We start from the raw sequence: 15,996 nt of genomic DNA, 5'->3' as shown, positions 1-15,996 counted from the left end.
GTGTGTCTTTCAAATAAATGAATTATAAGTAGTAATTCAAGGCCCATTTTTCTGTTCACCTCCCATATTCTCCAGTTTGTAAGCCACCAAACCAGAGAGAAGGCTGTAGAGAACAGTGAGTGTACAGGGAAGAGGGCCAGGGTCAGAATCCTTTTTTAGCATCTTTGTGAAGGGATGGGAGAGAAGACCATTGAGGAAGAAAGTAGCTTACATGTAGCAGATCCAGATGGGAGTAGTCAGCTTTTTCAGATGCCCCAGTGACTACAAAGGAGGAAGAGTTCTGTAAATGATAAAGAAAGCTCGGTTGAATGATACCAAGTATAGAGACATTTGGAAATTAGGAGATGGAGGTAAGTTATTTGCTCAGTGAATTTTTCTTGTTCAGGAAGCAGTAACTGTGCTAGGGTAGATTATCTGCTTACTTAAATATTGGGGAAACCCAGAGTGTTGTTTGAAGCCAAGGAGGGGGAGCCATTAGAAAGCAGAGATGGAAGAAACGAGAGAAAGAAGATGTCTAGAAAGATTGCCTGGACCTTCCCTTTGCTGTGCCTTAAGGAAAGCCGTATAGGTGGTTGCAGCTGGAGTTCAGGAGGTGTGCAGTGGATGAGAGGGGAGGAAAGCCCATGTCTTCCTTGGAGAGTCAGCCTTCAGGTGAACATGCAGAGCATAGTGAGGACATGGGGAGCCTGCCACTGGAGAGGACCCGTGACCTCTAGCAGCAGAAAGAAAGTGTGTGTTGGTCAGTAGACCTCAGTAGTTCAGTCATAGCCAGTAAAGGCTCTCTTGAGCAGCTGGTGATTGTGTTGATCCAGGTACAGAGTAAGTGAGGTGAAGTACGTTTCCCATGCTGGCTTCAGACTGTCTAGAAAGGAGTGACACCGGGGAAGACAGAAAAGAGATTCTGCTACCATCCTCTTCCTGGCTGTAGAGCAGCTGCAGTAGAGATGGTGACAGAACATGGGATCTGAAAGCTGCAATGTGGAGCTCTGAGGATGAGGCCTCTCATTCTCACATTGAGACTGCTGGACTCTGGGATGGAGCCGAAGAAATGGCATCATTTTTCAGATAAAGTGAGATGGGAAGGAGTTTTTTGAAGTGAGAGAAACTTGTTTGTTCCATGCAGCAGAGTGAAAGGGGAGGACTGAGGTGCAAGATTGAGGTGGCAGGGTGAGCTCTAGGGGTTCAGGTTTCAGGTGAGGAATGAGGCCATGTGGGGAGTTGTGCAGGGAGTCACACGGTTGGTGGTGAAGTTGCCCTACAGAGGTCTGCTGTCAGTGGGTTGAGCAGGCTGTGAAGATAGCAGGCTGCAGCACACACAGAGGAAGCTGACTGGAAGGCTGCATGAGCTCAGCTGAACCCCCAGCTGTGACTTTCCACTTTGCCTGTTAAGTGCTAGTTAAGATGGTTATCACGTTTTTAAAATAAACAAAAATAGTGTTGTGCTCATGGAATATATTTCTTGAGAATACTGTATATTATGCTATTTTTCTAGAATTTGTTCTATGTTTAAATGGTTCCACAGACTGGATAGGTTATAGAACAAACTGACCCGTATTTTAATTACAGATCACTAAGCAGTTTTGAGTCTGGAGAATTTATTGAATGTACTGAGCAATTAGAGTTGTTACCAGGAGAAAATATCAATCTACTTGCTGGAGGAACAAAAGAAAAAATAGGTATTTGAGAAAATAACTGTAAAATTTATTGTTGTAGGTAACTTGCTCAAAGTTTTTAGCTTTGTATGTTTTACTGGGAAATCTGGAAGTTTTTGTACATACGTAGGTAGAGTCTTCATGTATAGCAGTAAATTTAGGGCTGTTCTACATACATTTTATTTGGCCATGAAAAAGAGCTTCATAAAGTAAACTAAGAAAGACTGCATTAATACTTTTTTGCCTAGCCATTTTGTTTGAAAAAGTAAAACTTAGTATTTAAGCTAAACATTTTTCTTGTTTTTATCTTAATGTGGCTTATTAAATTTTTTATCACAAATATTTTGTACATTATACTGAAGTTATTATTATCAATATTCTATTAGCATTGATGTTATAGTTTCAGTAAGATTTGCTAATGTAGCTCTAGATTTGTTCCTGAGGGTAACAGATTGACTTGCTAATTTTCACACCTTTAAAATCCAATGAATTTTGGAGTCTGAGGCATAATTTTATATGAAATCAGGATTTTTATACAGTTATCAGTAATGCATAATGATAGTGATATGAAAGGAGATATTCTTTGGTGATTATTTTAAATATAGTGTTCTTATACATTAAGAGCAAATTAACTTAATGAGATTTATTTAACGTGTGTAGATATGAAAAAACTGCTTCCTAACATGCTAAGTCCAGATCCAAGGGAACTTCAGAAATCCATTGAAGTTCAGTTGTTGAGAAGTTCTGTTTGTTTGGCAACTGCTTTAAACCATGTAGAACAAGACCAGAAGTGGCAGTCTATAACAGAGTAAGTATAATCTTAAGGATGAACATGTGCCCTTTCTGTATCATAATTTTATATACTGGGGGAGGGACAGGAGGAGACAGTTACTACATCACTAAATACTAGTCCTAACAGCTTCATTTTAGTTATAGAAGTCATACAGTATATAATTGTGAATGGCAACACATACTGAGGCTGAAACTAAATTATAAAAAATTCCCAGAAGCAGATGATTTACCTTTTATCAATTCCCTGTAGAGCAGCCTGCTTCTTCTTAATTTCATCATCGTTGAGCCCAAGTATAACATCTTCATGACTGCTTGATTGATAACCCCCCACTCTGCACTCGTTACAAGTTGGAAAAAAACCTCATTAACTAATTGATAGTAATATTTTGTTTCAGAAATGTGGTAAAGTACTTGAAGCAAACATCTCGCATAGCTATTGGACCACTGAGACTTTCTACTTTAACAGTTTCTCAGTCCTTGCCAGTTCTAAGTACCTTACAACTGTATTGTTCATCTGCTCTTGAAAATACGGTTTCTAACAGACTTTCAACAGAGGTGTGTATATGTGTATTTTTGTAGGCATGTTTTTTTAATATTAACAGACACTGCTGTAGAACTTAGTTTTTGAATGTTTTTAAAATAACTGATAACAGAAATTTGAAATTGTTTTTAGGCAGGTTTTCATTTGAAAAATAAGTGAGGCAGATGGAATGACCTAATATATACTCATGTTTCAAGGATGACTAATTGGTTAATTTTTTTCTTTTTGGGAGACTGGTTTGAGGAGTGATCTGTATACGTGTGTTTTGCATAGGAAACTACATAAATCTTATTTTAAAAAATAGTTATTTGAAAGGCAGTCACAGAGAGGGGAGGGGTAGGGGGAGAGAGAGAGAGTGCTATTTCTGTTGGCTGGTTCACTCCTCAAATGAACTGGCGCTCCAGTAAATGTGGGCATTACAAGTGGTGACGTAACCTACTGGGCCAGAATGGCTGCCTGTGTTTTTATTTTTTATAAAAATTTACTGACTTTATTGACAAGTATATTGATCAGTTGGGTTAGGTATTCTGAAAAGATGTTTCTTTGGGTAGTTGCCTGTACTGATCGGAGTATACAGGGTACTCGGTGGAAAGGGATATTTTAATAGAATTGGAATAGATTTGAAGTAGTTGATCTGTATTGAAGTCTTAGACTCATAGTCAGTGTGTCTACAAACATAAAAAGGACACATTTTCTGTGTTAAGCATCTTTGTTTTCCTCTGGTAGGATTGTCTTATTCCACTCTTCAGTGAAGCTTTGCGTTCATGTAAACAACATGACGTGAGGCCTTGGATGCAGGCATTAAGATACACCATGTACCAGAATCAGTTGTTGGAGAAAATTAAAGGTACGTGGTTTTAAATAATTAGCACCTTTGTCAAGATAAAACACGTTTGAAGAATACAGTTTGATGAGTTTCGATGCATTCTCACCAGTACAATCGAGATACAGAGCAATCATCTCACTCTGGAAAGTTCCCTTGTGCCTCCTCAGTTATGTCTCCATTATTCTTGTTCCAGGCAGTATGATGTAGATTACACTGTCTTTACTGATGTTTCATAGAAACCAAATTGTATACTGCAATCTCTGTGCCTCAGTTCTCTTTCTCTGCAAGATGCATATATATTTAATGTTTGTTTATTTGGTTCCATCTATTAAAAAAGGAAAGAAATAATCTTACAAGGCCGGTGTTGTAGTGTAGTGGGTTAAGCCACTGCCTGTAGTGCCAGCATCCCATATGAGCGATGCTTCATGTCCAGGGTGCTCTGCTTCCAGTCCAGTGCCCTGCTCATGTTCCTGTGGAAGGCAGCAGAGGATGGCCCAGGACTTGCACCCCTGCAACACACGTGGGAGAGCCAGATGGAGTTCCGGGCTCCTGGCTTCTCTGACCCAGACTCAGCTGTTGCAACCATTCGCAACCAGTGAATGGACGATCTCTCTCACTTTCTCTGTGTCCTCTTCCCCCTGTAACTCTGCCTTCTAAATAAATTTAAAAAGAAATTCATGGAAAAAAAATGAATTATGTTTAAAAAAAAAAAAAAAAAACACACACACACACACAAACTTCCATTTGCTGCTTCATTCCCAACATGCCTGCAATGTCCAGGTCTGGGCCAGCCTGAATCCCTGCATTTGAGTCTCCCTGTGGGTGGTAGGAGTCCAGGCACTTGGGCCATCTGCTGCTTCCCAGGATGTGCTGGCAGAAAGCTGCATTGGAAGTGGAGTAGTTTGGACTTGAACCAGCACCGTGATAAGGGATTTGAGTGTCCCAAGTGGTGACCTAACCTGCTCCAGCATTGTATTTTCAAGGCTCAGTCATGTTGCGTGTATCAGTACTACAGTCCTTTTTATTGTTGTGATGATCTTTTGTAAGGCTATACTACAGTTTATTCATTCTTTGATGAGTGTTTGGGTGTTTTTAAATTTGGTTATAATTATAAAGCTGCTATGAACAGTTTTATGGAATGAAATTGTTGGGTTTTCTGGAATAGCTTTCAAACAGTTGGGCCATTTCTTATTGTAGTTGTACAGATTATATTCTTTTGGCATCTTAAAGTTCTAATTGCTCTATGTGCTTGATATCGTCAGTCTTTTCCCTTTAATCACTGGAGTTGCTGTATTTTCTTGGATCGTTTTTTCATTCATTTTTCTTCATGATTAATGATGTGTTGAGCATCTTTTCATTTGCATCATGGCCAATAGTTTACCTTATTTTCAAATGTCTGTTCAAATCTTTGACCCATTTTAATGAAGGCATAAGACTTTTTGTAAGTTCTTTGTCAGATCAAATGTACTATGAAAAATTTTAAATGTTCCAAATGAATAGCTAGAGAATTACTAGTGGTGTGAATGTTTATATGCATCTCACTTTTTAAAAACATTGCTACTGGAGCCAGCGCTGTGGTGTAGTAGGTCAAGCCTCTGCCTGCAGCATCAGCATCCCATATGGGCACCAATTCAAGTCCCAGCTGCTCCATTTCCCATCCAGCTTCCTGCTAATGGCTTGGGAAAGCATTGGAGGATGGCCCAAATCCTTGGGCCCCTGCACCCATGTGGGAGACATGGAGGAAGCTCCTGATTTCTGGCTTTGGATTGGCCCAACTCTGGCCATTGCAGTCATTTGGGGAGTGAACCAGCAGATGGAAGACCTTTCTCTCTGTCCCTCTGTCTGTACCTCTGCTTCCCAAATGAATAAATAAACCTTATTTTTTTTTTTAAAGAATTTACTATTTATTTTTGGGAAGTGGTGAAAAAGGGGCATAGTTAGGAAATAATTTTTTTGGCCATATTTCTCTGCAGTCTGGGGATAGATGACTCAGAGATTAATGAAATGTTTTCTTCTCTCCAGAACAAACAGTCCCAATTAGAAGCCATCTCATGGAATTAGGTCTAACAGCAGCAAAATTCGCTAGAAAACGGGGGAATGTGTCACTTGCAACAAGATTACTGGCACAGTGCAGTGAAGTTCAGCTGGGAAAGACCACTACTGCACAGGATTTAGTGCAGCATTTTAAAAAACTGTCAACTCAAGGTCAGATGGATGAGAAGTGGGGGCCTGAACTTGATATTGAGAAAACCAAATTGCTATATACAGCAGGTTAGTAAAATGAATAACAGGTAATATACATAAGTATAATAAAAATCTTGTGTATGAATATTATTGCATATGGTACAAGGTAGTAATAGGAAAGTGGATTGTTTTCAGCTGCTTCAGAATATTTGCATCCTAAATAAAGTTGTTTGTGTTTGTATAATTCAGAGCTTATAAAAAGTAAATTTGTTACAGTGCTTTAAAGTAAGAAATGTTTACAGAGCTCATTGTTGGTCCTAAAATAACATCAGTCATTTGGTTTTAAAGCTTCTGAGTGCTGACTGTGTTTTCAACAGGCCAGTCAACACATGCAATGGAAATGTTGAGTTCTTGCGCCATATCTTTCTGCAAGTCTGCGAAAGCTGAATATGCAGTTGCAAAGTCAATTCTGACGCTGGCTAAATGGATCCAGGCGGAGTGGAAAGAGATCTCAGGACAGCTGAAGCAGGTGTACAGAGCTCAGCAGCAGCAGCACTTCACAGGCCTTTCTACTCTGTCTAAAAACTTACTCACTCTCCTAGAACTGCCATCTGTGAACACCATGGAAGAAGAGTATCCCCGGATCGAGAGTGAATCTACAGGTAGGGTTTCTTTTATTAGCTTTCAAGGATTGATTTTAAAAGCTCTATTGTTTTTTTTTTGTTTTGTTTTGTTTTTGTTTTTTGTTTTTGTTTGTTTGTTTGTTTGTTTTTAACTTCACGTTTTATGATTTGAGAGGCAGAGAGCCAAGAAGAGAGCACACACTTCTCCATTCATAGTTTGCTCCCCAATGGCAGGGCACTGTGGCAGGTGGACCTCATGCTAGAAGCAGCTAGAGAGATCGGAAGTGGTAGCCTGTGTTCCCCTTGATTGGTGGAGCACAGAAACTGCAGAAAGACTCAAGTTTCTCATTCTGATAGAAGCACTAATAATGGAGTTATCTGAAAAACAGGCAGTGGTTTTGCTCAGTGTTGGAGTGCATGTTGTAGTAGGCACCATTGTCATGTTTTTACAGTTTATAGGGGGGTACTTAATCTTTTTGCTAAGACATGAGAAGTTACTTTGGTTGTGAAACTTAAGGTTTAATAATACATGTTTGTGTGGTTTTTTGTTTTGTTTTGTTTTGTTTTGTTTTTTTGACAGGCAGAGTGGATAGTGAGAGAGAGACAGAGAGAAAGGTCTTCCTTTTGCCGTTGGTTCACCCTCCAATGGCCACCACTGCTGGCGCGCTGCAGCCGGCGCACCGCGCTGATCTGAAGGCAGGAGCCAGGTGCTTCTCCTGGTCTCCCATGGGGTGCAGGACCCAAGCACTTGGGCCATCCTCCACTGCACTCCTGGGCCACAGCAGAGAGCTGGCCTGGAAGAGGGGCAACCGGGACAGAATCCGGCGCCCCGGCCGGGACTAGAACCCGGTGTGCCGGCGCCGCTAGGTGGAGGATTAGCCTATTGAGCCGCGGCGCCGGCCCATACATGTTAATCTTAATTAATTATGTGTATTATGGTAAGGTCTTAATCAAGATTATGACATTCTGTAGTCCATCTGACACCTGAATTTATCAGGTTCAGTGTCAAAAAGATTTGTGTCTGTGTCCCTCCCTCCCTCTGTTCCTCTCTCTTAACTGAGCTTTTCAAATAAATACATAATCTTTAAAAAAAAAAAAAAACCAAAAAGGGGTCAGTGTGGTGACACAGCCTCCACCTGGGACGCCAGCATCCCATTTAAGCAGTGCTTTGAGTCCTTCCTGTTCGACATCCAATCCAGCTCCCTCCTAATTTGCCTGGAAAAGCAGCAGAGGATGGTCCAAGTGCTTGGGCCCCTGCAACCCACATGTGAGATTTGAATGGAGTTCCAGGCGTCTACTTTTGGCCTGGCCCATCCCTGGCCCTTGTGGCCATTTGGGGAGTGAACCAGCAATAGTAAGATCTCTTTGCTGTCTCTGCCTCTCTCTTTCTAACTCAGCCTTTCAAATAAATAAATCTTAAAAAAAATTTGTGTGTTCCATAGGTGATAATGTAAGCTTACTTGGGAAACTAAATATCAACATACTTGGCTTTTAGAAAAGTATAATTAAAAAAAAAAAAAAAAGAAACATAATAAAATTTGTGCCTTATCAGATTATGTAGAGTAGTATTATAGAATTTATTGGTTACTTATAGATAGTGGTAATGGCGTTATTAGAAACTTGCAAGTGTAACATTGCTGACTTCCTTTATTATTTTTTTCTCCATCATGGTAGTACATATTGGAGTTGGAGAACCTGACTTCATTTTGGGACAGCTGTATCACCTGTCTTCAGTACAGGCACCTGAAGTAGCCAAATCTTGGGCAGCATTGGCTAGTTGGGCTTACAGGTGGGGCAGAAAGGTGGTCGACAATGCCAGGTATGTGTGTGTAAATGTGTAATTTGTTTAATACATTGCAAGATCTTTAAAGTTTCTGCTGGTATGTAATTTTTGATAGCTAAAATACTGATGACGTATATGTTTTTATAGTCAGGGAGAAGGTGTTCGACTGCTGCCTAGAGAAAAATCTGAAGTTCAAAATCTGCTTCCAGACACTGTAACTGAAGAGGAGAAAGAGAGAATATATGGTATCCTTGGACAGGCTGTGTGTCGACCAGCGGGAATTCAGGCAAGGGAAACATAACTACCGTGTTTGGGGGGTAGGGAGCTAGGGAGTGGGAAAGTAGTACCGTGATCACTGTTCTAACTCATGCATTGTGAGGAAATTGATCACACGTATTTGATTCAGTGTTGAATGAGATTAAGACAATGATTGTTAAAAGTAAAAAAAAAAAGTGAATTATAGTATTTTTTTAAGAAGTTATAATTTCTTGAGAAATCAAAGTCATTTCTTTAGGGTCTTGTTAAAGGGAGGTGAGGTTTGTTTGTGTAAATTAAATTTCTCTTTTCATTGTTCTTCTAGTAGGGAATTAATTAGGTTCATAACCCTGGGTTTGGAGCTTTAAAAATGTACCAGGACACAGACTCTGCTGCCAGATATCCTGAATGGGACTTGTGCATGCATGTGTTTGCATTTCCAAGTCATTCAAAGTTCTGTCAGTTCTGGAATGCTGTAACTATTTAATTGCAGTCTTCAAAGGCATGAATTTTATTTGCCAGTCTAAATTCTTGCATTAACTCAGTTCTTTTTGTAAACAACAGCATCTGTCTGTGCCAGAGCTGGTGTTAGGTAGTTGCACAGGACTGTACAGAGAATATAGTCTTTTGTATGTGGAGCAGCTGGGACACCAACGGGCGCCCATATGGGATGCCGGCACCGCAGACAGGGGCTTTACCTGCTCTGCCACAGCGCCAGCCCCCAGCTTGTGTTTAATTTTCTGTAGGCGGAATATTATTTTGTAAATTGCATTAAAAATACAGAAAGAACCAAAAAACTCTTAGATTAGAAAAATAAGCATGATGAAATTGATTTTGTGTGTATGAAACTAAATGGAGCAATTTTAGTCTTTCATGAATGAGAAAAAATGTTTTCATGAAATGGTCAAATCACGTATCTTTCTCTTCAGTTTGTGTTTAAAAATTTTATGCCAATTTTCCTTCAGGATGAAGATATAACACTTCAGATAACAGAGAGTGAAGATAATGAGGAAGATGACATGGTTGATGTAATTTGGCGTCAGTTAATATCAAGCTGCCCCTGGCTTTCAGAACTTGATGAAAGTGCAACTGAAGGAGTTATTAAAGTGTGGAGAAAAGTTGTTGATAGAATCTTCAGCCTGTACAAACTGTCTTGCAGTGCATATTTTACGTTCCTTAAACTTAACGCTGGTCAGGTAGGTAGTCAGTGTTTGGGTTTTTGACATTGCTTTGCTTGTAAATGTCCTGGATTTTTCTTATTTCTTTCCTTCATCTTTGAACTGTAGATTCCTTTAGATGAGGATGACCCGAGGCTACATCTAAGTCACAGAGTGGAGCAGAGCACTGACGATGTGATTGTGATGGCCACCTTGCGACTGCTCAGGTTGCTTGTGAAACATGCTGGGGAGCTCCGGCAGTATCTGGAACATGGCTTGGAAACAACACCTACGGCTCCTTGGAGAGGTGATGGCCTAAGTGCACTGTTAAGGAAAATTGACTTCTGAGTGGAATGTCTAAGACCACTTAATAAGTAGTAGTTCCTCTGTGTTCATTATTTGAATGCGTTGAAGCATAGCTTTGTTAGTTCATAGGACCCCCTTGACTTTGTGTTACGTCACTAAGACCTTCCCTCCCACTGTTCAGAGAAAGGAAGACTGCATGGCAGGAGCTTTTTGAATACAGCATTCGTATGAGTTTTAGAAAGGTTTGTGAAAATAAATTTCAAAAGATTTCATATGCCCTTTACAAAAATAGCATTATCTGCCTTACTTTTAAGCATTCATAGAACACTTTTCTCTAGAACAGATTTGACTTGTTCTGGACTTTAATTATACCTTGGTACCCTTAACCAGTCTTTTAAATCAAGAACTATATTGTATGGTACTTCATTATCACAGAGAAAAGTTTGAAAGCCATTAAAACTTGTGCTGGCCCTACATATGTCACAGTTTTATCTTTTGCGTCTACTGTGTTGATAGTTTTAATAACTTTAAAGAATCTTTCTTTCTTCTCTTAAAGGAATTATTCCACAGCTCTTCTCACGCTTAAACCACCCTGAGGTGTATGTGCGCCAGAGTATTTGTAACCTTCTGTGCCGGGTGGCTCAAGACTCCCCACATCTCATCCTCTACCCTGCGATAGTGGGCACCATATCACTTAGTAGTGAATCCCAGGCTTCAGGTATGGAATATTAAAATAGTCTGACATTTTAGTATAAATTATTTTGTCAGTTTTTGTTAGATCTTTTTTTTTTTTTTTTGGGGGGGGGGCTTTATGTTGCGGAGTTGGTAGTATTTGTAGTTTGTTCATTGTGAATGATTGCCATTTATTGAAGGAGAAACTACTAAGTATTTGGTTCATGGAAATGTACTTTCCATGTTATCTTAAGTCTCTGCAGTCATCTACCAAGGTGTGGAGAAGTGGAATGACTCTCAGGTTAACTGAGCTATAACTGGCAGATAATAATTAAGTGTTATTTGTTAGAGACTCTTTTATTATTTTCCATTAGCATTTAGTAATTTTGAAAGTTAGCTTATAAAAGATCAGTGTATACAGAAGGTAACTTAGTTAAATGAGTGTTTAGAGTCAAATAGGTAATTGATGTTTTCCCTAACTGAGCGTGACTGCATGGGAGAAATATTCAAAGTTTCCTTATAGTCCCATTTCATTGTAGGAAATAAATTTTCTTCTGCAATTCCAACTTTACTTGGCAATATTCAAGGAGAAGAATTGCTGGTTTCTGAATGTGAGGGAGGAAGTCCTCCTGCTTCTCAGGATAGCAACAAGGATGAACCTAAAAGTGGATTAAATGAAGACCAAGCCATGATGCAGGACTGCTACAGCAAAATTGTAGATAAGCTGTCCTCTGCAAACCCAACTATGGTGTTACAGGTACAAAGAAGTTAAACTCATATGCTATAAATATATAAATATATTACAACACCCTGCCACCCCCAAAGTCCTAAAAACAAAACGTAAAAACTATCTGAGACCCAAACATTTTAGGATAATCTTTTAGAGTTTTAGATAAGCTTTATAGAAAAGCAATTCTTTATTGATGGAGTCATTAATCAGGGTTTCCTAAATTGGACCTGGAGTGAAAAAAACAAAGCAACTTTCAGCCGTAATGCCCAGTGTTTAAAGAGCTGTACGTGAGTGTTCGGTTGTGCCGTCTGCAGGTTCAGATGCTTGTGGCTGAGCTGCGCAGGGTCACCGTGCTCTGGGATGAGCTCTGGCTGGGAGTTCTGCTGCAGCAGCATATGTATGTCTTGAGACGGATTCAGCAGCTTGAAGATGAAGTGAAGAGAGTCCAGAGCAACAACACCCTGCGCAAGTATGTTTGCATACACTCCGCTCAGGAAACGAAGCTGCTGCTGTGTGGATGTTTTCCTCTCTGTAGTTGTGGCATTAAATATCTTCACAGTGTTGTGTGCCCATCCCCACTGAGCCTTTGCCTTTTCAGAACTTGTTTGTGATCCCACACAGAAGCTCTGTACTCTCCACCCCCGCTCAGCCCAGCTCCTGGTTACCTCTACTCTACCTCTGTCTCAGGCAGAAAGGTGCCTCATGTGCAGTGGTGTTTTGAAGAGTGCTTGGAGGAATAAGCAAGCATTTAGCATAGTGACTATGAAAGCTGCATCCTGTATGGCAGTGCCGGGCTTTGATACCTGTCTGTGGCTCCTGATTCCAGCTTCCTACCTGTGCAGACCCTGGGAGTCAGTGCTGCCTACCCACATGCGAGTCCTACTATATTGAGTGTCCAGCTTTTGGACGGGCCCAGCCCTGGCCATTGCAAACGTTTGGGAATTGAAAAAGTGGATGGGCGGCTGGCGCCGCAGCTCACTAGGTTAATCCTTTGCCTGCAGCACTGGCACCCTGGGTTCTAGTCCCAGTTGGGGCTCCGGATTCTGTCCCGGTTGCCCCTCTTCCAGGCCAGCTCTCTGCTGTGTCCCGGGAGTGCAGTGGAGGATGGCCCAAGTACTTGGGCCCTGCACCTCATGGGAGACCAGGATAAGTACCTGGCTCCTGCCATCAGATCAGCACGGTGCGCTGGCTGCAGCACGCCGGCCCGCAGCGGCCATTGGAGGGTGAACCAACGGCAAAGGAAGACCTTTCTCTCTGTCTCTCTCTCTCACTGTCCGCTCTGCCTGTCAAAAAAAAGTGGATGGGAGCGCAGTTTTTTCTCAGTCTGTCTGCCTCTCAAATATGTAAATTAAAAAAGGTTGTGGAAGCATGGAATTAAAAGGTAAGCTTATTTTGATACAAAAAAAAATTTTAGAAATCCTTTTTTTTTTTATTTAAAATTTATTTATTTGAAAAGAAGAGTTACAGAGAGAAAGTGAGCGAGAGGGAGAGAGGGAAATCTTCCATCCACTGTTTGACTCCCTGAATGCCTGCAACAGCCGGGCTGGGCCAGGCTGAAGCCAGGAGCTCCAGTGGGTCTCTCATGTGGGTGTTTGCGCCCAAGTACTTGGGTCATCTTCCACTGTCCTCCCAGGAGCTAGCGTTAATAGGGAGGCAGATTGGAAATGGAGCGGCCGAGGTTTGAACTGGTACCCTTATGGGGCACAGTAATTCAACCTGCTACACCCTTTAATGAGCTTTTTGATGATTCCTGGTGTAAATATATTTTAGAGTTTTGGCACCAAAATAAATATTTTTAATGCTATTTTTCACAAATTTTTTGAAGTTCATCTGCATTAAGATATATTAGAATTTCATTTTTTTCCGTGGAAAGTATTCCATTGTATGAATATGTAGTAGGCCCTTTCTTTCCTCAAGGAATATGTTCTAAGACCCCTAATTCAAGACTGAAACTACTGGGGCTAGTGCTATTACATAGTAGGTTAAGCTTCTGCCCATGGTGCTGGCATTTCATATGGGCGCCAGTTTGAGTTCTGGCTGCTCTACTTTGAGTCCAGCTCCCTGCTAATGGCCTGGGAAAGCATTAGAAGTTGGCCCAAATGCTTGGGTTCTCTGTACCCACGTGGGACATCTGGAAGGAGCTCCTGTCTCCCGGCTTCGGATTGGCCCACCTCTACCGTTTGTGGCCATTTGGGGAGTGAACCAGCGAAAGGAAGATTTCTCTGTCTCTCCCTCTCTGTCTGTTACTGCCTCTCAAACAAATAAATAAATTTTGAGGGGGAAAAAAAGACAAATGGCAGATAGCACTGAGTCATGTTGCTTCATATATATATGCCTAAAGTTTAGTTTATGAATTAGGCATAGTAAGAGATAAACAATAGCTAATAATAAAGTAGACTGATGAGAATGATACACTATAGTAGAGGTTGTAAGACTGATCCCTCTCAGTATTTTCTTGTACTTTACCTTTTCACTTGTAGGAGGTAGTCTGTGGTTTCTTTTTTGGCATATCTAAATTGCCAGCATCAGTACCCTTGTGCTTTGGGACCATAATTAAGTAAAATCAGAGTTATTTGAACACAAGCACTGCCATGCTTTCAGTTGACCTCATAACCAAGATGGCTCCTAAGTGACTAACAGGCAGCCAGCATGGATATGCCTTACAGAGCCAAGATTTGTCTTGGTTGGGACAGCATGAGATTTCATCACTCTGTTCAGAATAACACATAGCGTAAAAATCCATGCATTGTTTATTCTGGAATTGTCCACTTAATATTTTTGGACCATGATTGACCTTGGGTAATGGTAACTGTGGAAAGTGAAACTGAGGCTACGGGATGGGTAACACAGTGTTTACCCATGTATCTGTAAATAGATGGGTAACCTCTGTATTTTGTGTATGTGAATAATGGTACTCTGAATATTGGTGTGCACATTTCTGTTTGAATCCTTGCTCTCATTTGTCTTGTATGGATTTTTTTTGTATGATGCAGTGCTTTTGTATGTCTAAGCTGTTGAGGAACCAGCAAACTTCCACAGTTGCTGCATCATTCTATATTCCCACCATCAGTGTATGAGTGTTCCATTTTTTCCTCATCCTGGCCAATACTTGTTAATTTTCTGGATTTTTGGTAAGAGCCATCCTGATATTTCCCTAATGACTAAAAGTATTGAATCATCTTTTCTTTTTAAGACAGTTTTTATATATTTGATTTATCTGAAAGAGATGTTCCATCTCCACTGGTTCACTCCCAGGTGCCTACAACAGTCAGGGCTGGATCAGGCCAGAGCCCGGAGCCAGGGACTCAGTCCAGATCGCTCCCATGTGGGTAGCAGAAAGCTAGAACTGGAAATGAAACTGGGCCTCAAACCTAGGCACTGCATTATGGAATGCAGGCACCTTTTCTTTTTCCTTTCTTTTCCTTTCCTTTTTCCTTTTTCCTGTCCTTTTCTTGACAGAATGAATCGATCTCCCACCTTCAGTTGGCCAGGGCTGAAGCCAGGAGTTGGAAGCTCCATCAGTGTCTCCCAAGTAGTTGGGCCATCCTCTGCTGCTTTCCCGAGAGCATTCACAGGGAGCTGGATTAGAAGTGGAGCATCTGGTGCTTGCACCAGCACTCTACTGTAGGGTGCTTCTCTGGCACAAGGCAGGCCCCATGCCGGTGTCTTTAATCACTACGCCCAGTGCCTGCCTGTGAGCATCCTTTTATGTGCTTGTTGATCATTCATGTGTCTACCTTGAAAACAGTTCAGTTCAAGTCATTTGCCCATTTTTTAATTGGGTGGGGTGGTACTGTGTTGCAGGGGTTCTGTCTATATTCTGGATATTAATCCCTATCAGATACTTGACTTGCAAATATTTTCTATTCTGTAGATTGTCTTTTCATTCTCTTGATAATATCTTTTGAGGCACATAAATTTCTTAATTTTAAATTAAGGTTTTCCTCTTCTTTCACTGCCTATGATTTTGTTGTAAAATCTGGTCATGAAGCTTTTCCTGAAAAGTTTTCTTCTAAAAGTTTTATAGTCTTAGCTGTTTTTTTAAGATTTTATTTATTTATTGGAGAGGTAGAGTCTATAACACTGAGAGGGAGAGACAGAGAGAAAGGTTTTTTCATCTGTTGGTTCACTCTATAAATGACCACAACGGCCAGAGCTGTGCCAATCCGAAGCCCGGAGCCAGGTGCTTTTTCCTGGTCTCCCATGTGGATACAGGGGCCCAAGGACTTGGGTCATCCTCTACTGCTTTCCCAGGCCACCAGCAGAGAGCTGGACAGGAAGAGGAGCAGCCAGGACTAGAACCGGCATCCATATGGGATGCTGGCACCACAGGCAGAGGATTAACTTACTATACCATGGCGTTGGCCCCTATAGTCTTAGCTCTTAAGTTTAGGTCTTTGATAGATTTTTAATTATTTTTGCAAGTGATATATGGTAAAGGTCCAGCGTCATTTTTCTTTTTGCTGTGGGTATAC

At 40.9% G+C, this 15,996-nt stretch overlaps 1 protein-coding gene across 3 annotated transcripts in view; it reads left to right on the top strand.

The window, feature by feature from the left end:
* Positions 1-15,996, top strand: part of SMG1 (SMG1 nonsense mediated mRNA decay associated PI3K related kinase) — a 112,897-nt gene that overhangs the window by 64,020 nt on the left and 32,881 nt on the right. For all 3 annotated transcript variants that reach the window (XM_051847482.3, XM_051847483.3, XM_051847484.3), the window contains 13 exons: positions 1,567-1,676; positions 2,313-2,460; positions 2,840-2,999; positions 3,712-3,832; positions 5,834-6,082; positions 6,373-6,657; positions 8,293-8,437; positions 8,549-8,687; positions 9,622-9,852; positions 9,943-10,120; positions 10,676-10,837; positions 11,331-11,548; positions 11,836-11,990. In XM_051847482.3, the coding sequence (XP_051703442.3) occupies positions 1,567-1,676; positions 2,313-2,460; positions 2,840-2,999; positions 3,712-3,832; positions 5,834-6,082; positions 6,373-6,657; positions 8,293-8,437; positions 8,549-8,687; positions 9,622-9,852; positions 9,943-10,120; positions 10,676-10,837; positions 11,331-11,548; positions 11,836-11,990 (2,301 nt within the window). The remainder of the gene's footprint in view (positions 1-1,566; positions 1,677-2,312; positions 2,461-2,839; positions 3,000-3,711; positions 3,833-5,833; positions 6,083-6,372; positions 6,658-8,292; positions 8,438-8,548; positions 8,688-9,621; positions 9,853-9,942; positions 10,121-10,675; positions 10,838-11,330; positions 11,549-11,835; positions 11,991-15,996) is intronic.

The sequence above is a fragment of the Oryctolagus cuniculus genome, chromosome 19 (genome assembly GCF_051225735.1).
Source record: "Oryctolagus cuniculus isolate XC-2025 breed Fujian yellow rabbit chromosome 19, ASM5122573v1, whole genome shotgun sequence".
In the NCBI taxonomy this organism is placed as follows: Eukaryota; Metazoa; Chordata; class Mammalia; order Lagomorpha; family Leporidae; genus Oryctolagus; species Oryctolagus cuniculus.
This window is presented reverse-complemented; position numbering and strand designations above follow the sequence as displayed.